This window comes from Carcharhinus amblyrhynchos, chromosome 30 (genome assembly GCF_965287045.1).
Source record: "Carcharhinus amblyrhynchos chromosome 30, sCarAmb.v2.hapA, whole genome shotgun sequence".
In the NCBI taxonomy this organism is placed as follows: domain Eukaryota; kingdom Metazoa; phylum Chordata; class Chondrichthyes; order Carcharhiniformes; family Carcharhinidae; genus Carcharhinus; species Carcharhinus amblyrhynchos.
In genome coordinates this window covers 8,262,722-8,284,531 of record NC_137353.1, presented here as the reverse complement: position 1 = coordinate 8,284,531, position 21,810 = coordinate 8,262,722, and the positions used below count along the sequence as shown (strand labels likewise).

The window sequence follows — 21,810 nt, the reverse complement described above, 5'->3', positions numbered from 1 at the left end:
TCCTGAGTCCCAAGGATCATTTTGTCTTTGGTTCTGTCATTGGCAATGATTCAAAAAGCTCTGTTTTAGGGAAATGAGTTTCCAGCAACAAAAATGAAGAGAAACCTCTCAATTGTAATTTTACTTATGGTGAGTTACCAACTCTGGAGTCAAAAATAATGTCTAGATCAAATAATATACAAGATATTGCGAGTCTATCTTAGTACAAATAGTGTAAATGTTTTACTTCCTGCATAGGTTACTCTGAACCCGTTGTCCATTCTGAGCTACTCATTTCACCTCTCACCTTTATAGTTTAGCTGAATTTGGTTTAAAGTTTTAAATGAAGCCAAGTTTTGAGCTGTGCAGACCAGAAAGATCCCAGGTCTGTGCAGGGTTAGCTGACCTTAATGAGGATGGCAGTAGTGCTGCAACAGTGAGCCTCAATATGTCTGGATCAGGGAACGAAACATCGGTTGGCACTCTTGTTTGTGATTGTTATTTAATGACTAGTGTTGAAGTAAGCATGTGAGAAAATCTCTGGAGGACAGCAATAAAAATGGCTGTCACAAGCTCCATCCACAGAGCTGTGATCTAATCAGGAGGACCCTGATTAGATCACCAGAGGATCAGTCCTGGGCCCACTGTTATTTGTCATTTAATGATTTGGATGAGAATGTAGGAGGCATGGTTAGTAAGTTTGCAGATGACACTAAGATTGGTAGCATTGTGGACAGTGAAGAAAGTTATCTCCAATTGCAACGAGATCTTGATCAACTGGGCCAGTGGGCTGACAAATGGCAGATGCAGTTTAATTTAGACAGAGGCGAGGTGATGCCTTTTGACAGACTGAGCCTGGGCAGGACTTACTCAGTTAATGGTAGGGTGTGGGGGAGAGTTACAGAACAAAGAGACCTAGGGATACATGTTCATAGCTCCTTGAAAGTGGAGTCACAGATGGGCAGAGTGGTGAAGAAGGCATTCAGTATGCATGGTTTCATTGGTCAGAACACTGAATACAGGAACTGAAATGTCTTGTTGAAGTTGTGCAAGACATTGGTGAGGCCACACTTTGAATAGTGTGTGCAATTCTAGTCGCCCTATTATAGAAAGGATATTATTAAACTAGAAAGAGTGCAGAACAGATTTACTGGGATGCTACCAGGACTTGATGGATTGAGTCATAAGGAAAGACGGGATAGACTGGGACTTTTCTCTCTGGAGTATAGGAGGCTGAGGGGTGACCTTCTAGGGGCCTATAAAATAATGAGGTGCACAGATCAGCTAGATAGTCAATATCTTTTCCCAAAGGTAGGAGTCTAAAACTAGAGGGCATAGGTTTAAGGCGAGAGGGGAGAGATACAGAAGTGCCCAGAGGGACAATTTTTCATGCAGAGGGTGGTGAATGTCTGGAACAAGCTGCCAGAGGCAGCAGTAGGGGCAGGTACAATTTTGACTTTTAAAAAGCATTTAGACAGTTACAAAGGTAAGATAGGTATAGAGGGATATGGGCCAAATGCGGGCAATTGGGATTAGCTTAGAGGTTTTAAAAAAGGGTGGCATGGACAAGTTGGGCCAAAGGGCCTGTTTTCATGCTGTAAATCTCTATGACTCTATGACCCTGTAGTAAATGGGGTTTTACTATGGGTAAACGCAGTACCTGGAGTGGCAGTGATTCCTACAGGGCAGGAAGGTGCAACTGTCCGATCTGTTAATTGCCTGTAACCAGCGTAACTTTAACATTGGCTAAAGTCAATTGAGTGAATTGATGCCCCAAATTTACACTTGAGCTTAAACTTAGGGACGATTTGTTTTTTGTCCATGATATAATTAATGGGCTGGATTCTGGCCTCAACGACAAAATTATTTTTGATTTTGACTGCTTGGAGTGGACCAAAGACCAACGACCAACTGCACAGAGGAAGAAATGGGTTAAATCCTAAGTGGTTCTTCTTTTCCCAGAAAAAAATAGAACTGTGAAACAGGATGCTAGATTGTGTAGGAGGTGTTAATTCATTCTGTAACTTTGAGAGAGAGAGAGAACTGGACCAGTTTTCTAACTATGTCAGAGTTTTCATCTTATGAGAGGTAATTGAGTCTTGGCCAGCAGAGTCCCCCAGATCAGGCTGTATCACCTTGAGCAAATGAAGAAGAACTTGGCAGGTTTTTAACTGAGGAGTAATTTTGATCTGGGTTTCACCTCTCCCTGGAGATCACACGGCATCTAGTTAGGAGGGCTCTTGACCTGATGCATGGGACATCACAACATTGTGTGGTTCAGGTTACATGTTCAATGTTTGTATTCAAACGGCTAACCAATGGCTTTTGATGATGTTTGGAAACAGGTACATTGCAGGTTTGCAAATGGGACACATAATGCACAAATTCATCATGTAATGATGAAATAGTTGATATTGTGGCCAAGTACATACCTGTGTTTTAGATTTCTTTGCATTTAATCTCTCTGATTCTTCTGTATCAGAAGCAGCCTTTTCTCTTTGGCGTTTGGCACTCTTTGATGGTGATGACACATCATCTTTTGATCTCTATAGTTCAAAAACATGGAGAAAAGCATTAGCACAAGTAGAACAGAACCATCCCTGAGTTAATGAAGGATGGAAATCAATAAAAAGAAACTGCAGCATCTCCATAGTTGATATTAACACAAAATTCCTAAATGAGGAACCTGAAGGAATAATAACTGTTTTTAACTTGGGGCGCAATGTGGTGTGGGCAGCACGAGTGACAAGCCTGGGCAATTTAAACTGCAGATCTTGTCCAAAACCTGGGAAGAATCTCTACCTCGGTCATGGACAGGAGGGGGATTTCTGATAGTGGCAGGTTTCCATGGGGAATGCAAAAAAAAAGATACTTTCCGACATCCAAGGAAGTTGGGGGATTGGAAGGCAATTGAGGTTGGGAGAAGCCTGTGGCAGGGAAGCCCAAGATCCCCTTGCAAGTTCTGGAGGAGTATTCCTGCTCCACAAGGAAATCCACACATAAACTAGGTCCAAATTCTAGCCCCATCCCTATAAGGATTAACGAGTGAATGCTCTATTCATTATCTCAAAGAACACCCAGAACAGACTGTTTAGGCAGGGAGGAGATTGAAAAATAATGTGCATTTCACCAAAGAACATGCCAATACACCACCAGCATATATAACTGATACAATTCCAAAATGTTTGACCCCCCACAGTTCATCAACATAAATGGCAAAGTACATTAGATGCTTCACTGGTTGATGAATCTTTGTGGTTTAATGTCTTCTTTCCCACAAAAAATATTAAATTATGATGAATTTGTGGCAGACTAAAAGAGATCAACTAATATATTTTCTTTCCGATAGGAAAAGGACCCATGCACCTATAGTACAATCACTGCAATACTACAGTAAATACTGAAGTATAATTCATTGATTGTGAGACTATCATTCATAATCGCAAGTTATTACATTAAACCTGTATCAATAAACTCCAGTCTCATTTTGAATTTTAGTAGGGTTTTTTTGAAAAAATATGACCTGTAAAACGAGTGAGGATAGACATGTATTTTCTGCTTTTCTTAGAATATGGAATGGCGCTGATTCTAAAACCTACCTCTCTCTCTTTCTGCCTCAAAACGGGTCCCTTCTCAGTAGCTATGACAATGTAGTTTGTAATTGCTTTCACTATGAAGATTGTCAGAACATTACCTTGCTGGACTTTTTCATAGAGTCTGTTTTGCTATCATTACTGGAAGTGCTGGCAGCACTGGGAGAGTTACGGCCGCTGGACCTGATGTCTTCATTGATAGGTGAGGCTCTACCGTCAGGGCTGGCTGTCTGCTTTTTACGACCACTGCGCAGTGAAGACATCTAATTGACAATAAAATTATTATTAGACCCACATGGATTGGGGTGATTAATAATTCATAAGCGCTTTTATAACAGTGCTAGCTCCCAATTAATACTTTCTAGTTAATTACTGGTCAATGTTGGTGCCTGAGATTCCATTTGTAATCCTTCTGCTCCTTTTGATCAGAAAAACTGTATACTAATTTTGAAGGTGGAGGCTTCCTTGCTGCATGCAAAAGGAATGACATGATTATTTTGATAAGACCAGCTCCTGTAATCTGAACACTTTGTCTAATCTTACAGTAACTGCCATTGTCACTCATCCCTTTTTGCCTGATTCACTACTTTTTGTTTTAAACAAATGAGCAAAAGGTACCTGGTACCTTTGACAGGAATGCTGTGTAGATTAGAATCAAAGTGTTTTTAAAAATCCAGCATATTGCTGTATGTTCTTCAAGTTTCCAGCTTTTTTTTTGAAACCACCTGTGACTCGGACAACAAGTTTCCTGTTGGAAAATTGAACTTGACTTTTATTATTTGATTAGCCCTCTCTCAATGTTCACACTACACTGAATGACAATGGTTTCCTATAAATTTTAAATATAGAAGACTCAACAAAGAACATTTATTTATACTGCGTGGATAACACAACATTAAATCATAATCATTTGGTGTCATCCAGGCTGCGCGATTTAAATGTGTTTTGTTTTATGTAAGAGGATGCATGTAGTTACATCCCATGCTGCATCACAGGACCAAGTTGGAGAAGGCAATAAATTAGAATGTTGGTGCTAAAATGCATTGGAGGATTTCAATAGAATATTGCCAAATTACTCACCGCATCAGCATCTCATTGATTTTGCATAAATTTATAAAGGCAAGAAAGAAAGAAATAATGACTCATACCGAGCCCCGACTCCTTCTGGTCCTCATGCTATGTTTTCCACTGAGCCCATCTTCTTCTTCTTTGACTGGCTTAAACATAAATGGTGGTGGATCCACGGGTTTGTCGATAGGTGGTAACTCTGCGTATTTCTTGAAGTGAATCCGACACTCTGTGCACAGTAATATGTTGTCTCTTCCTCCGTGGTGCCAGTCTTTGGATGCTGATTTAAAAATAAAACAATTTTTTTTTGTACTACCAATCTAAATGACTACATTTCTGGACATTTCCCACTGCAATGACCCAATTTGGTTATGCATTATTGAATTAATACATGAAGAATGGTAGGAAAGCTGTACAAATAAGATTAATTCTGATTGTAGCTCACAGCAAAGGAGTGCACAGAAGGCAATGTGCAGGATCATGCAACGGCATGGTGGCAGTGCCTAGCACTGCTGCCTCTCAGTGCCAAGTTCAACTCTGGCCTTGAATGGGTGACTGTGTGGAGTTTGCACATTCTCCCCGTGTCTGCGTGGGTTTTCTCCAGGTGCTCTGGTTTCCTCCCACGCTCCAAAGATGTGCAGGTCAGGTGGATTGGCCATGCTAAATTGTCCCTTAGTGTCTCAAGGTGTAGGTTAGACGCATTAGCCATGGTAAATGTGTGGGGTTACAAGGATAGGTTGGGGGCTCCTTATCCTAGTGGTGTTGTTCTGGGGTAGCACAAAGTTAAGGCCGGACAGAGGGGAAGGAAAATCAAGGCAAGTGTTTTCCCTCTAGTATTTTACACCTTACTGGTTAAATGGCGTTCAATAGCAAAAATCACCTATACATCTTCTTAATGCAGAGCGAGTAAAGAGTGGGGAGAAAGTTAAGGCTCCCCTCCACACCCCCAAATCTAAATTAATTGCTGTTGGTTTTCCTTTCCATTACATAATCCTACGGAAGTTTATGAATGCAGGGCTTGGTCACAGTTTGGAAAGAGACTTTCACCTCCAGAATGGAATTACAGAAGGCAGTACCTACTTACCCACTGATTACCCTCCATTTCTATCCTTGCATTTGCAAAAGAAAATGTGCTCTGCTGCCTATATTACAGTACAAACGTTAAGCAGCTGCTACCTGAGATAGTATTATCACAGTGTACTTTCTCCACAAAAGTAGGGAGGTCTTGCTGCAGCTGTATAGGGCATTGGTGAGGCCGCAGCTGGAGTACTGTGTGCAGTTTTGGGCGCCGCACCTGCGCAAGGATATTTTGGCCTTGGAGGGAGTGCAGAGGAGGTTTACTAGGCTGATACCGGAGTTGAGGGGGTTGAGCTATGAGGAGAGGCTGAATAAACTAGGCTTGTACTCGTTAGAGTTTAGAAGAATGAGGGGAGATCTCATTGAGACGTATAAGATGATGAATGGGATGGATAGGATAGAGGTGGAGAGACTCTTCCCGCTCAAAAAAGACAGTAGGACTAGGGGGCACAGCCTCAAGATAAAGGGGGGGCGGTTTAGAACGGAGTTGAGGAGGAACTTCTTCACTCAAAGGGTGGTGAATATCTGGAATTCTCTGCCCGTTGAAGTGGTGGAGGCTGCCTCGCTAAATATTTTTAAGAGGCGGGTTGATGGGTTTTTGATAGGAGAGGGGATTGGGGGTTATGGGGAGAGGGCGGGAAAGTGGAACTGAGCCACGACAGATCAGCCATGATCTTATTGAATGGCGGGGCAGGCTCGAGGGGCCAGATGGCCTACTCCTGCTCCTATTTCTTATGTTCTTATTTCTTATGTTCTTACTGGTAACAGGAGGACAAGCTGAGGTTGCCACTAAGTGGAAGAGAAAAGGGTTGGTGGTGATTCGCTTCTGAGTAAGCAAGTTGCGCCATGAATGAGATACTTTTGCACAGGTTCTCCTTCTTTTACAATATGTGGAGTTGCCAGTGTTGGACTTGGGTAGGCACAGCAAGTAGTCTCACAACACAGGTTAAAGTCCAATAGGTTTATTTGGTAGCACAATGCCCCTTCATCAGGTGAGTGCAGCCGCCTGATGAAGGAGCAGTGCTCTGAAAGCTTGTGCTTTCAAATAAACCCGTTGGACTTTAACTGGGTGTTGTGAGGTTATTTACTCTTTCACATCAGTGCCGGTATACCTGCACCAGCATTTGCAGAATGAAACCAACACCACCCGGGGCTTCTTAGGAATTCAGTAAATACACGTTTAATTAAAAACCTAGAGGCAACCTTTGGTCAGCACCCAGAAATATTTAATTGCACACATATATAGTCACTTAAAAAAAAGTAGTAACTGGGCAAAGTGCCTTCTGTTACTTCTCATCGCCTGAATAATTAAAAAGTACTTACTGGTGGTGAAACAATGGCGACAGGCGTATCCCTTCAGCTCCTGTTCACTATCTTCACTGTCAAAGTCATCTTCACTGGCTGAGCTGAGATCCACTGTGGAAAAAAATTCTAAAAGTGAACCCTTCTCCAAACAGCTTGTGGTAAATGGCTGCAGACAATACATTTCATTATTGGGTTTATATTAAGGAGTATTTGGATTTTACAAAGATAGTGAAGGCACATAGCCAGTATTTTGAGTGGTGTTAAAAATAAACAGTATGAAACTAGGGTGCAAGATATTTACAAGAATGGTTTCAGGGAAGAGAGGCCTTAGTTTTGAGGAAATATCAGTGAGGTTGGGACTGTTCCCCTTGGAGAGAAGGCGGCCAAGAGGAGGTTTGATAAGAGAGCAATGTTCAAAATCATGAGGGGCTGGACAGAGTAGATAATATAGGAATTTTAACCTTTAATATAAATCCTACTGTATTTTTCCACAGAATAAACAGCAGTGTATTGCTTTCCCTCCGCTCGGGCCTTCCCAATTTGGAATATTTTTATATATTATTTCATGGCAGGCCCCCAGATGGGAGAAAATTTGGAAAAAAAACTACAGGAAATGAAAACCACACACAATGATGTCATTCTATAATGGAATGTCTAGTTTTATATCAAGAGTCAATTAATGCAGTGGAAATTGCTTTGCATGGTTCTTTTCAAAAGGAAATGTTGTTTCTTGTGCAGCCAGTTCATGGCCACTTAATAGTCTCCAAAGCACAGACCCTTGAGCTGACCATTTCACTGTTTAATGCTCATAACTATTTTGATTAGTGGAGGAGTCAGAAGATCTGCCAACTGTGAGCAAAACAGGTCTTGGAACAGTTCTTTAGTCTCCTATAAACAAACTGGAAATTGTCACTGTGAACAAACAGCATTAAAAAAATCTAACTGAAGCAGGACGCACTCTGCAACAACTCTGACTTCAACAACCACACGCTTTCCCTGTGAAGCTTATAACGAGCAAGGAATGTGACGGGAACGTCACCTCCAAGTTCCTCGCTAAGTCACAAATCACTCGGACTTGTACATAAACTGCTGTTCTTCCATTATCACTGGGTTGATGTTTTGGAATGCCCTAATCAGCATCATGGTGGGACCACCATTACAAAAGGACTGCAGAGGTTCAGGATGGCCTATCCGCATCTTTTAGGGAAACTTGATTGGCAAATGCGGCATTGTCAGGATTCAATAATAATTGAAGGAAAGCTAGAAATCCCCCAAATAGGAATTCTAGCTTTAAAAATAAATAAGTACCAGGAATATGTTTAAATAAAAATTCAACTTTTTATTTGTTACACAGCTGGCTTCATTTTTTAAGTCTGTGCTCCTCACTAAGTTTCACTTTAAAAGTATAAATTAGCTTGCCTCTTTTCTCACTTACACTGCTGCTTAATTAGGATTTACGCACTGCATTTAATGGTGTTACAATAATAAATGCAATGTCAACATTCCAATTCTCAATCGCTTGATCCCTACTTATCCACTCGGTGCAAATTTCACCAAAACTGATCCACTTTCCAAGGTGGTGGTCTTGCTATACAGTGAGATGTCACATCAATTTCATTGTAAAGCAACAAGCTGTCAACATGCTGCAGGAATCATCAAGTTTGAGGGGCTGAGAGCTCACACAGTATAACATACACCTAGGGGACGGCATGGTGACACAACAGTGAGCACCGCTGCCTCACAGTGGCAGGGACCCATGTTTAATTCTGGCCTCGAGTCATTGCCTGTGTGGAGTTTGCACATTCTCCCCATGTCTGCGTGGGTTTCCCCCCGATGCTCCTGTTTCCTCCCACAGTCCAAAGCTGCGTGGGTTAGGGTGGTTGGCCATGCTAATTTGCCCCTTAATATCAGGGGGACTAGTAGGTTAAGTGCACAGGGTTATGGGGATCAGAGCCTGGATGGGATTGTGGTTGGCGTAGACTTAATGGGCTGAATGGTCTCCTTCTGCACTGTAAGATTCTATGATTCTAGGGAAACAATTGAAACACCTTTCAGTTTACAGACAGGAAGAATCAGTGCTCTTTAAATTAACTTTCCTCCTGTCCGTAACACAAGCTTTTATGGCATTTCGCACAATGTTGCCAGCGTACTGCTCATCAGCCAGCCAGCCAGAATATAGTGGCTACACAAGCACTCTAGCTCCTCTGGAAAGTAGGCATCGACATGCATGCACAATATTTATAACACAGTGTGAATATGCCCACATTTATACGGTAGTGTTGAGTTGCAAAGAAAACTGGAGCATGAAGTGTGTCACCAGTATAACCCGGTTGGTCTAAAGTAAGTACCCAAAAGAATACTGTTCTCCTAAATGGGGCAGAAGGAGTGGCACCATCCTCTGTTTTATCCTAAGCCATCACCCACAAATTTCTAAATGCAAAACTGGCAAAGAGACACTTTAAAATGCTTTCTCACATTTTTCAGTATTTACTATCCCAATGACGAGGTGTCAACAGCATTTAAGTAAGGCCATAAAGGAGTTATTGATGTGCTGTCAGAACTGAGTGCAATGGCTTAAAATTTTTGTGGTGACCATTTCTGTGGTTCTAAACACTACAAAAACAAACAAGTGCAGAACAAATGCATTTGTCACTTGTAGTATAAATAGCATTATTAAAATTTACTGACAGAAAATGGAAGCTGATCTGTATGTTTGATTTAATACGTATTCATATTTGTAATACTGATCCAGCTTTTGTGTCAACGAACACAGAGAGTCTCAAATTTATTTCTAGAATTTGAAACACAAATATTTAGGTAACTTTCATACTAATGAATATTCTGATGCAAGAACTTAATGGGTCAACTCAAAGCTAGCTATTGAGAAATGATACAACTGCTGTGGTTTAAGTTCCAGCCACTGAGTTGCTTCACACTTAAAAGATTTTGTATTTTGAAGTCTAGGTTAAGTGGTGGCACGCTGGCACAGTGGTTAGCACTGCTGCCTCACAGTGCCAGGGACCCGGGTTTGATTCCAGCCTTGGCTGGCTGTTGTGTGGAATTTGCACATTCTCCCAGTGTCTGCGTGGGTTTCCTCCAGGTGCTCTGGTTTCCTCACAGTCCAGAGGCGTGCAGGTTAGGTTAACTGGCCATGCTAAATTTCCCTTTGGTGTCCAAACATGTGTAGGTTAGGGGGATTAGCAGGGGAAATGCATGCGGTTATGGGGATAATGCAGAGAGTGGGCCTGAGTAAGATGCCATGTTGGAGAGTTGGTGCAGACTCGATGGGCCTAATGGCCTCCTTCTGCGCTGTAATGATTCTATCATTACTTTTAGCCATTTTTTTCCCCCAGCTCATAGCTGTCTAAATTCAGAATCTACTCTGCTAATTAGAAATCAGTTTAAAACAACTGATTGGAACAGTTTGGATAATTAGCTAATTATATAAATTGTCTAGTCCCTCATGTATTATCTCTTCAAAACTTGAACGACAATCACTGCGACCAGAACTTACAGAATTCACCAGATGGTGGTCGAGATGGATTCACTGGGGTTGTGGCAGTACGTGTCTTAATTCTTCTAAATACCGCCTGTCTGCGATGTCTACGATGAGCACGAGAGCTGGCCGCTTCAGGAGTCTTTTTCCAATAGTAATAAAATGTCACCAGCTCACCCTGTGGCAAAAAAAAAGTGGTTCGTAACATCATCTATACGTTCTAGATCCCAAACCTTTTGACATTCTGTAATGACTACTAATGGATAAAAATGAAAAGCCTGCTATAACTTTCATTTTGCAAAAACTAATTTCTACACATGCTCAAAGTGCTCACTGAAAAACCCCAGTATACAAGTGAGTGATTATCAGATGGATTATCAGCTGGTTAGGTGCATCGCCCATGCTAAATTCTCCCTCAGTGTACCTGAACAGGCGCAAGAGTGTGGTGACTACGGGATTTTCAAGTAACTTCATCACAGTATTAATGTAAGCCTACTTGTGACACTAATAAATAAACTTTAACTTTAGAAATTTAACTGGCAATTATTTTTTGTTGATAATTATTTAGGAACACACATTGAAAATCCCCATTCCGAAATCATTAATAATCTCTATTGGAAAGTCAACTCATGGATCTTGGTTGAAGTTCTATTGGTTTCCACTGTGACTTTCTCATCCCCAGTTTGCTGAAGCTCAAGGTTGGTCACATTCCCAAACACACCTTCAGCAAAGCAAGTTGACTAAAATTAGGTGCAAGAAGAATCTACGCCCTAAACAACCACACCTCTGCATTTTTACAATTTAGTAATGTATATTCAGCAACCAGAAATGCTCCATAGAAAACTCTCTCCATAATTAGGGAAGCTTTTCCAGTATTATATGGTTTAAGAGCGTAATGCTCAGAAATGCTAAGTTATCCTCAGGCACTGAAGATTAAGTATTTTGTGCTTCAATTTCCTTTGGACAGCATGAAATAGATGGAAAATAAAGTGCAGGCTGCGAACAGAGTTCCAGAACGAATGTTTCATTTAATCTCTTCTGTGATCCAACTCCTGCCATTTTGTTTTAGCATGATCACCCTCAGGGTAACACCGGCCCCTTTTCACCATCTGCTATGACCTGGGTCCAGAAATACAAATTCTGTATCTCTAACCCATAAAGTTACAATGAAACGGAGGTGCTAGAGGGTTTTAACCGAGTCCAAAGATATACAGGTTAGGTTGATTGGCTAATTGCCCTCAGTGTCAGGGGGGTTAGCAGGGTAAATGTGTGGGGTTATGGGGATTAGGGCTAGAGTGGGATTGTTGTCACTGCAGGCTCAATTGGCCAAATGGCCTCCTTCTGCACCTTAGTGATTCAGTGAAATCCCCTTCACATACTGCTGGTTTGGAAATTAGAGAACCAGAGAAACTGAGTTGCATGCTCTGCCCAGTTTATACTAAATTTGGGAATGGAGTCCTGGGGTAAGGATTCCAATGGTCACACCTAAGGGGCATAGTACTTGTTTCAGGTAGGCACCCTGGACGCTTAGAAGTCACTGGCTGCTAAATTAGACACTCATGTAACAGGTCGGATATGGAAACTGATTTTTCCAGTGCTAACATTTTGTCCAAAAAGAAGAACACTGCAGTTCAGTTCTCTCTCCCAGGAGCTTCACAAAATAGGGAAGTGGGTGTTTGCAGGAATGGTGATGCTGATTTCCCTTTCATCTGTTTCTCCTCCTCCAAAGTCATGAGTAAGAAATTTGTCTTGAATACCACTCGAAACAGATGTTAACTCCTGACTTTGGGTGACTGTGTGCGGAATTTGCACGCTCTCCCCATGTTTGCATGGGTTTTCTCTGGGTGCTCCGGTTTCCTTCCACAGTCTAAAGATCATGCAGTTTAGGTGAATTGGCTGATTTGCCCCTTGGTGTCCAAAGATGTGCTGTTTAGGTGGATTGGCCAATGCTAAATTGCTCCTTGGTGTTCAAAGATGTGTAGATTAGATGGACTAGCCATGGTAAAAGCATGGGGCTACGGAGATAGGGCAGGGGCTGGTGGGCCTTGATAAGATGCTCTTTGAGAGTCAGTGCAGACTCAAGGGGCGAATTGCCTCCTTCTGCAGTGTAGCAATTCTTTGGTATAATTTTAATTACTCCAAAAACTTCCCACATTAAACACTCATACTATACTAATTGTGACTAGCTTTTGATTTTGAAAAACCCTCAATAAATGGAAATATCTTTGTTACCCTCCTATAAATTCCAACTAAGCTGATTTGGTGGTAAACTGGCATGTAATCCCAGCACCTTTTGTGCAGGGAATAAGAGAACAAAGCAGGCAGAAGAAAAGATAGAAACTGGATTTGAAAATCCAGTCCAGATTTCACAAGCTATCCTGCTTTGCATCACTGTTCAGGGATTAAGAGTCCATGTAGGTTGAAGTGCAGTGAATCAAACGGATTAGGAACCACACACTGATAAATGTATGGGCGGCAGTGATCATGCATAAACAAAAGAATATGCCTGCAAAAAGGAACAAATGGGACCAAAATGGTTCCTAGTTTCAACGTGTACATAGTCAATTGAATGTAAATCAAAACATGCTCCGCGTCTACAGTGACTAAAGCTACTGTGAAAATCAATACTCTGAAGCAAATCACTGATCAAAGATCCTTTCTTCAGAGGTAAACCAAGCAAATTATCTGCGTGCAAACTAATAAGCATAAATGTTATTGGCAAGAGCAGCTTGTAACGATTACCAACTTTCCAATGCTTCTCAGCACAGCACATCATTTCCCCTATTGTCAACTTGGTTTCCTCTCCTGCCTTCTGTGTTCTGATTAACTTCCGCTCACTTGTTACAACATGTGCGCAATAACTGCTATTATTAACAGAATAAAACCTTACGTGAAAGCAGCTATTTGCTTACCACCCAATCCTTATCAGCTCCTTGAGATGTTCAATGCACAGTGCAGGCACTGGTTGTATGTTTTGTACAGTGCCGGGTTTGTATTGCCGTGGATAAACAAAGGCTTAACGCCACACAGGGGTCCATACAATTTACAACCAAATGCAGGCAGACTATACCTGTTACGCGCATCCTACTCCACTGTAAAAAAAAATACAGGACCAACATAAAGTGATATTAATCCAAAGAAAACTAATGTGCACCACCGGAACTGCTTTTGCATTTATAGCCTTAACTGGAGACAGTGATGTTGTCCTGAGGTTCTGGCACCAAGCTCAGTCAGCTCATTTTTTTAATTTGAATTTGTTTTCGGGTTACAGCAGTACACTGCAAACGTCATGCACTTTGCCTTAATGATGTGCATTATATACAAAACAGCTGTACAGTTGCGGATGTAGTGCAGACAATGGTGACTGCTTCTGCAGCTACTTAATGCAATTTGCTGAGTGCTAGCGCTGATGCTAACGTTGGTTGCAGGAAAGCATCCTTGTGTGAAGTGGTTAGCTTTTTCTCAACCCCTTGTGGCTCTCTCTCACCACCAGCAACCCCACCTCCTTGCCTCACCACGAGTCCTTGTGCTTTCTTGTTTGTACTTATTTAAGGAGTGTTGATGTTGCGGTTGTTGGTTGTTGGCAACAGCCCAGGGATTGAGGCGAAATCTGGAAAAAGCCTCAGCTGGTTTTCACATGGCAAACACACAATCCTCCCCGACCCCCAGCCCCCGACCCACCACAGATTGGATTATTTTTCACAACACCCAAAATTTATAGCACCAGTGGGCTGTAACAAAAAAAATGCAAGAGCTTTTCCTATATTGGAATTTCTCACAGTCAATATGAGCCAGTATATTTAGAACATACTGTGAAAAGCACACTGGCCTACACATTTAGTTCAGATCCCTATTGGGACTTCAAGGCTCCATGAGCATAAGCAGGAGGGGCTAAGGTCTTTGGCTCGACAGTTTCACTTTAATCTGAGCCTGGACATCAATTACAATGCTCTCACTTTTGTGTCAGATGCTGTCAACAAACGGTGCAAACTATAGAGATCAAACTTATCTAGCGGTTTATCTTCACAGTGTAGTCCTCATTGAGGAACACAGGAACATCAGTAGCCCACTCTTGCCCATTCCGTCATTCAATTAGATAATTACTAATATGTATCTTTACTTCATCTACCTACTTGGTTTCTGTAACTATAAATAATTCAACTTCAACTGATTAAAATGAGCAAAATACTGCAGATGCTGGAATCTGAAACAAGAACAGAGGCAGATGGAAAAACTCTGCCAGCACCTGTCAGAAGCTCTGATGAAGGGTCCATGAGTCAACGCTTCTCTCCTGGTAGACCTGCTCAGATTTTCCAGCCTTCCCTGTTATCAAAACCTATCAATTTGAGTTCTGAAATTTTCAATGCCGTCATTGCATTTCCTGGGTTGGAGAAGGGAAGTGTTCCAGATTTTCATTACCCGGTGTAAGGATGTGCTTTCTGGGCCAGCATGGTGGCACAGTGGTTGGCTCTGCTGCCTCACAGGGCCAGGGATCCAGATTCAAATCCCGGCTTGGGTCACAGTCTGTGTGGAGTCTGCACATTCTCCCCGTGTCTGCGTGGGTTTCCTCCAGGTGCTCTGATTTCCTCCCATAAGCCAAAAGATATGCTGCTTAGGTGCATTGGCCATGTTAAATTCTCCCTCAGTGTACCCGAATAGGCACTGGAGTGTGGCGACTAGGGGATTTCACAGTGTTAATATAAGCTTACTCATGACTAATAAATAAACTTTACTTCAGTGCTCCTGATCAGTCTAGCGCTAACCTTAAAATTGTGCCCCCTTGTTCTGGACACTCCCACCTTGAGGAAATAATTGCCATTAACTCTTATAGTCATCTTCACCTCCTCAATTAAATTACTCCTTAATCTGGAGACACTCAAGAAACCAATTTGCCTTTTATTCTGTGAATCACAAAAATATTTCTGTATTGATGGTAATGCTTCAGGAACCAAGGTCAGAACATTATGGAATGGGGGTGTGCAATGTGCCTGATGTTAATACAAGTGCAACAGGTTTATTTGGAATCATGGGCTTTCAGAGTGCTGCTCCTTCAGCAGGTGAGTGGTTCTCCTGAAGGAGCAGTGCTCCGAAAGCTCGTGATTCCAAATAAACCTGTTGAACTTTAAACCTGGTGTTGACAGACTTCTTTTCTGTGCCCACCGCAGTCCAACGCTGGCACCTCCACATCCTGATTTTAATGAACTGGCAGCGTTAGTGTTTTGAACATCACGTCAGCTTTAAATGACTTGGAAGCCAATATAATGGCCAAAAATTAAGATCAATTCAGCAAATGTTTACTTTGGTTAAAGCCAAACTGTTCCAGTACAGCTCTAGTACATGTCAAATTTGCAGGATAGTTTCCTCCGGACTAAAGTAGAAAAGGCAGCTGCAAGACCAATAACTAACTTTAAAGTAAACTCCCACTGCAGCACTGGACATGGAAGAAAACTATTGTCAGGTACAAATGTAATTATAGTTCAAAGACTGGATATAACTTAGTATTTTTAAATGCAGGAGTGCATCACAAGGTTTTTCACAATTGGGAATCAGATGCAAGTAGGGGCAGAAGGGAATGTGGCCAAATGTGTTGTCTAAGAAATGAAAACAGAGAATGCTGCAAATGCTCAGCAAGTCTGGCAGCGTCAACGGAGCAAGAAACAGGGTTAACGCTTCAGGTTGGTCACTGACTTGTTGAGTATTTCCAGCATTTTATATTTATTTCAGCTTTGCAGAATCCATAGTATTCGGCCTTTAAATTGTTCAACAGGTAGGTTTTAAGGAGAACTTTGAAAATGGGGGAATGAGTGTCGAGTAAAAGCTGACCGATGGCCCAGCGATCAATCAATGATATGGGGGGAGAAGGGATATTATGTGGACCAGCAATGAACAAGGAAGCTCAAGTTGAAAAGAACTGAAGAGGAGGATGACAGATGAGAAGGGTGGAACACAGTGTTGGTGTTTTGGGCAATACAGAGTGGAACAGTTGCAGGAAACACTGGAGAAGTTGAGACTGGCGTTGACAAGGATGTTAATAATGGAGGCGGAAGGTTGGGTTGCATGAGTTGAAGGTATTAAGGAATCAGTCCTTCTGATGGTATGCACATGGGGTTTGAAAGTCAGCCGAGGAGTCCTGACAGATGGAATCTGGGGCAGGATTCTGATGGGGTTAAACAGAATAACTTCATTATTGTCAATGATAAGTTATAAAGTATTCTGGTTCTTCCACAACTCAGCATATGAATTTCTGGCAACAATCTAGGTTAACCAAGTGCAGTAATGGTGCAGTAAAATTGTACCAGCATAGATATCCATTTTACTGATTTTTTTGCCATGGGAAGGGATAAATCTGGATTCTGAGTGTCTGCTTTGCAAATACAAGAGAGGAAGTCATCACAACTGGTGCATTGGCAAATCTGTGAAGGGTTAGATTGAACCAGTGAGAGAGCAGACCCATGGAGATGGGCCATATGGTAGAACTGGCAATGGCAGATAGAGGCTGGATTGAAGGGATTCCAACAGGAAATGGGGAGAAGAGGTGAGCACACAATTGCGTTTTAGAACCGTACTAAGGAAATGGAGGCTGGCAAGGGGGCAATGATCACATACTGCAGCAAAGTTTGCGATAGGCTTTTCAAGCATCAGAGTGATAATGGCTGCCTTGAAGTAAGGGAAACAATTACCGAGTCGTCGTTATTGGTGAGATTTGTGAACATCAGGCTGAGGGAAGGTAACAAATTGCGAGGGATCTTTTAGAACAAACTTGAATTAGCACTTTGGAATGTTAAATTCATTTTAAAATAAAAAAAATCTTTATTCATACTGGGCAAGGCTGTTTTTACAGGATTAGTTTTGCTAATTAGATTCGTCTGACATTCTACTTGCGCAGGCCTTTTATCACACAAGCTATGACTGTAAGTCTGCCTACAGTAAATATTTTTCTATTTATCTGCCCCTCATTAAATCCACAATCCCATCGTTCCTGCAGAACATCAACCTGACATCTGTCAGGGTCACCCTATAAAATATACATAGGCAATGCTATATTTAATGACAGTAGCTAGAAAGGATGAAAGATCGACTATAGACGCAGTTGAAGTGGTTTAACAGGATCATCAGTTTTGTCTCTGAATCTCCTAAGGTGATAACTAAATGACATTAGCTACAGGAAAAATCTTTTTGCAAAATACAGAAGAGGTTTGCCTGGAAATAGCAGGGAAAAAAAGCTATTTCTCTAAGGAGATACATAAAGGTTGTCAGAAAAAATACAAAATCCCTTTTCTAATGCCTTTTTTTTACTCTTCAAAGGGCTAAAGAGTTATATTGTTCTCCATCAAAAGCAACATCAAATGAAAGACAAAAAAATCATTTTATGCCTTTACGTGGGCTGACATCTTTATTTTGAAAGACTTGTATCAACAGTACATTTCTTACACTTCCCGCTGCCTCGGAAAAATAGCCAGCATAATCAAGGACCCCACACACTGGCATATTCTCTTCGACCTTCTTCCAGTGGGAAAAAGATACTAAAGTCTGAGATCATATACCAACCGACTCAAGAACAGCTGCTTCCCTGTTGCTATCAGATTTTTGAATGGACCTACCATATATCAAATTGATCTTTCTCTACACCCTAGCTATGACTACACCTTCTCCTTTCCTTCTCCATGAACAGAATGTTTTGTCTGTATAGTGTGCCAAGAAACAATACTTTTCACTGTATAAAAGCAAATTACTACAGATGCTGGAACCTGAATCCAAAGGAGAAAATGCTGGAAAATCTCAGCAGGTCTGGCATCATCTGTAAGGAGAGAAAAGAGCTGACTTTGAGTCCAGATGACCCTTTGTCAAAACTAAAAGGCACAGAAAGTAGGAGGTAGAGTGGGAGAATGGAAGATGAGTCATAGGCACAAAGACAAGGGAAAAGCCTGCCAATGGCAGTCCGTAGAGAGAATAAAAGGTGTGTGAATGGTCTTATGGTAGAGAAGTTGAAATCAAAGGGTAAGCTGTGACAGATGAAGATGTGGGGGGGTTGGGGGAGAAAGAGGTAAAATTGAGAAAAGAGGGAAAATACTTTTCACTATACTAGTACATATGCCAATAATAACTCAAATCAAAATTAAATCAAATTCTAGAAAGGTTGCTGAAAACACAGTAGTCACTGAAGCATTCACAATCTATACTACATATGAAGAATTTTTATCCAGTTGCGTCCATTTTGCCACAGCTGAACACTGCAAGGACAGGGATTTCAAAGTGTTTCATTGGTACAATACAGGAGTTTGCAGAGGGAGGCTGCTGTTGGAACTGCATCGTCAGCTGAAGGCAGGTTATTTGGGGGGGGACAGCGAGATAGAGAAGTATTTTTGAATTAATGATTGAAATTGCCATTAAAATTCTTTCATCTTTTATATCCATTTTAAAAAAAACACAGTATTTGAACTTCCAGAATACAATGAGCTCAATTTGCTTCTGTGGCAATGACACCTAAAAAAGTTTGTCGTTTGGACTTATGAAACATAAAGTACTGAGACACAAGCTTTTCAGCCACAATTCTGAATTTCTAAGCTGAGCTACCTGGTAAATGTACGCTCAGCAGGGATGAGGTGCTTCGTCAGGAGAGAGGAATAAAGGAAAAATTGGCCTCTCTGCTGGGTCAATACTACCACAGGTCATCATTCACACACTCATCCTTTTAGCTACAAGGAAAAGAGGAGGAATCTTACAATAAAACTGGAACATGCTTGTGCGTGCATGCATGTGGCATGAATGAAACTGCATGTATGCTTCACAGAGAAATAGCTCAATTTACATGGCTGAAAAACTGAATCTTTGTGAAGATTCCTCATTCCTCCAATTTTAAAACTTCAAACCTTGTCCATAAATGCAGCATTTCTATTTGTGACAGCAAAAATAGAAACTGTTCTAGGGTCTACACAAACACTGCTCGAGTTAGCACAAGTAACTATCTTAGGTTCATACACTCAGATCTTTCCCAATTCCTCCCAGTAGAAGCATTTCAGAGGTTTGATTTTTTTTGTTGGCACGTTGTTAGAGCTGAAACTAACATCACATAGCACAGTAGAGTAATATACCCCATCACAAATATGCAGTATAACCAGCGTATAATAGAAATTTTCACGCAGTTTTGGGCATCCGCATTTGGCTTTCTTGTTGCATTATGCTTATGGTATTGGTTTCATATTGACTCCAGACTCCGCAACTCTGCATCCTCAACGGTGAGTCTAGTAATATTGATTGCTCGTATTACTAATTGGAGTAGGTAGTGGCGAAATCTCATTGAGGTTTTGTACAACACTTCAAGTGCAATGTTTGGCATACATGTTCATGTTAAGATAAAATAGTAATGCCTTGATGGAATACCCTTCATAAGTGCACACTTTTAATTGGGTATTCTACCAACATCATTGTGCATGTAGCATTTAAGTTTCAGTACTACATGCCATTAAGGAATCAAGGTCCTTCTCTCCAAGGAATACAATTCTTCGGCACAAATTATGAAGTACAGAAATAGCATGAATGTATCAGCTGCTATTTTACTCCAACCAACACAAAGAAAAATCAATACAAGACCACCTTACATGGGGCAAAGTGGTCTACTTTGGAACCATTCCTGCAAGATCAGATGGTATTAAGAATGTTGTACTATACTTTGGGGAGTGCTTTTATTTAGAGAACAGTGAAGTGTTGCTTGCAACAGTATAGATAATGGGTGTATTAAAATGTTTTGCTGTTGCTCGCTTCCATTATGCTCCCAGTTGCTAAGCAGTTAAGGACATAATTGGCAATTTCTTCCTAAACCAATGAAGCCATAATGGCTCCCTCCAATTTTATTGTGGAAATTAAACCAGATGCTGTCATAATGGACAGGATACAATTTAACTTCATGAGCAAATTGGTTTAATTTAATTTTGATCATTCCTGATGTATTATTTGACTGCAATTCTAACTTGACTTTACATTTCTGTTGATCCAACTGTTACTCATTGTTATAATGTACATACATACATGGACAGATTGATATGTTTGCAATACTAGTAAGAAAATATACCCATCTGAGATAAATTCAAAACTGGTGAATACTAAATTAGGCAGCATGTTATATTGTAATAATGATAAAGACTATAGTTAGACCATAATGATGATATAATTGTTGTGTCATTTGAAGATTTTCAAACATAACAAATGGTTGTACATTTTCCTGCCTTGTCGCCCAATGTGCCATCAAACCCGGCTGGTAAATCGGTGGTTAAATTGTGAAAGTTCGTTTTGTTTCTGATCAATTTTAATTTACTGATATCACTTTTGAACAATTTGTGTCCTAAAAATGTCATCTTTCCTTCCCTACTACAGACAAAAAGCAGCAATGTAACAGCACACAAACATTTCTCTCAATGACCCCAATGATATATTTATACAGTTATTATCTGCGTTCAAACTTTTGGTAGAACAGATGGTCTTTGTTTCCCTTACAGACTTCTGATGAACCACATAAGGTTCAGTTTGAACTTTTGCCAATAGTTTGGTCTAAGCTTGTATCAGTAAACTGACTGGAGTCAATATTAAACCACCTCCAAGGCCAATGTATCATGTACCACACATCAACAATTATTCACCTTTGTGAGGAGCCATTTAAACAGTGTCGAAATCTCTCTCATTTAACTGGATGCGCATCACGTCCTCCAATCCTGTTATCTTTAAACTGTTTAATATGAGTTTAGCTTGATGTTAGCCTAGCATTTGGAGATTATCCTAGTTTAGCATTTCATTTGTAGCTCATGGATTTTCGCAATACTATCTGGCCTTGGTTACTTTCTTGACATTTTCTTTTTTGGTAATTATCAGTTCCTACTTGGATATTCCTGCAGCATCTCATTCATGTGGTCACTCTTCATTCCCGCATCCAGATAGAGTGTCCTGGCAGGATATTTCACCACAAATGCATCACAGCAGATGCCCAGCTCAGACTGTGGTGGCCAACCGTACAGATCCTACTGCCATCCTGGCTGAGACTAGCTAGAAGCCCATCTGGTTCATTCGCGTCCTTTAGGAAAGGAAATCTGCCGTCCTTAGCTGGTCTGGCCTACATGTGACTCCAGACCTACAGCAATGTGACTGACACTTAAATGCCTTCTGAAACGACCTAGCAAGCTACTCCATTGTATCAAATTGCTACAGATAGCAGACGGACTGCAGTAGTTCACCACTACCTTCTGAAGGACAATTAAGGATGTGCAACAAATGCTACCTTCCCAGTGATGCTCACATCCCATG

General features: G+C 41.1%; 1 protein-coding gene across 7 annotated transcripts in view; it reads right to left on the bottom strand.

The window, feature by feature from the left end:
• rerea (arginine-glutamic acid dipeptide (RE) repeats a) overlaps window positions 1-21,810 on the bottom strand; it is a 529,737-nt gene that overhangs the window by 30,743 nt on the left and 477,184 nt on the right. For 6 of the 7 annotated variants that reach the window (XM_080215241.1, XM_080215245.1, XM_080215244.1 and 3 more), the window contains 5 exons: window positions 10,537-10,696; window positions 7,041-7,133; window positions 4,721-4,920; window positions 3,674-3,835; window positions 2,412-2,525 (listed from right to left, as the gene is read on the bottom strand). In XM_080215241.1, the coding sequence (XP_080071367.1) occupies window positions 2,412-2,525; window positions 3,674-3,835; window positions 4,721-4,920; window positions 7,041-7,133; window positions 10,537-10,696 (729 nt within the window). The remainder of the gene's footprint in view (window positions 1-2,411; window positions 2,526-3,673; window positions 3,836-4,720; window positions 4,921-7,040; window positions 7,134-10,536; window positions 10,697-21,810) is intronic. The other variant, XM_080215246.1, reaches the window with a different exon arrangement.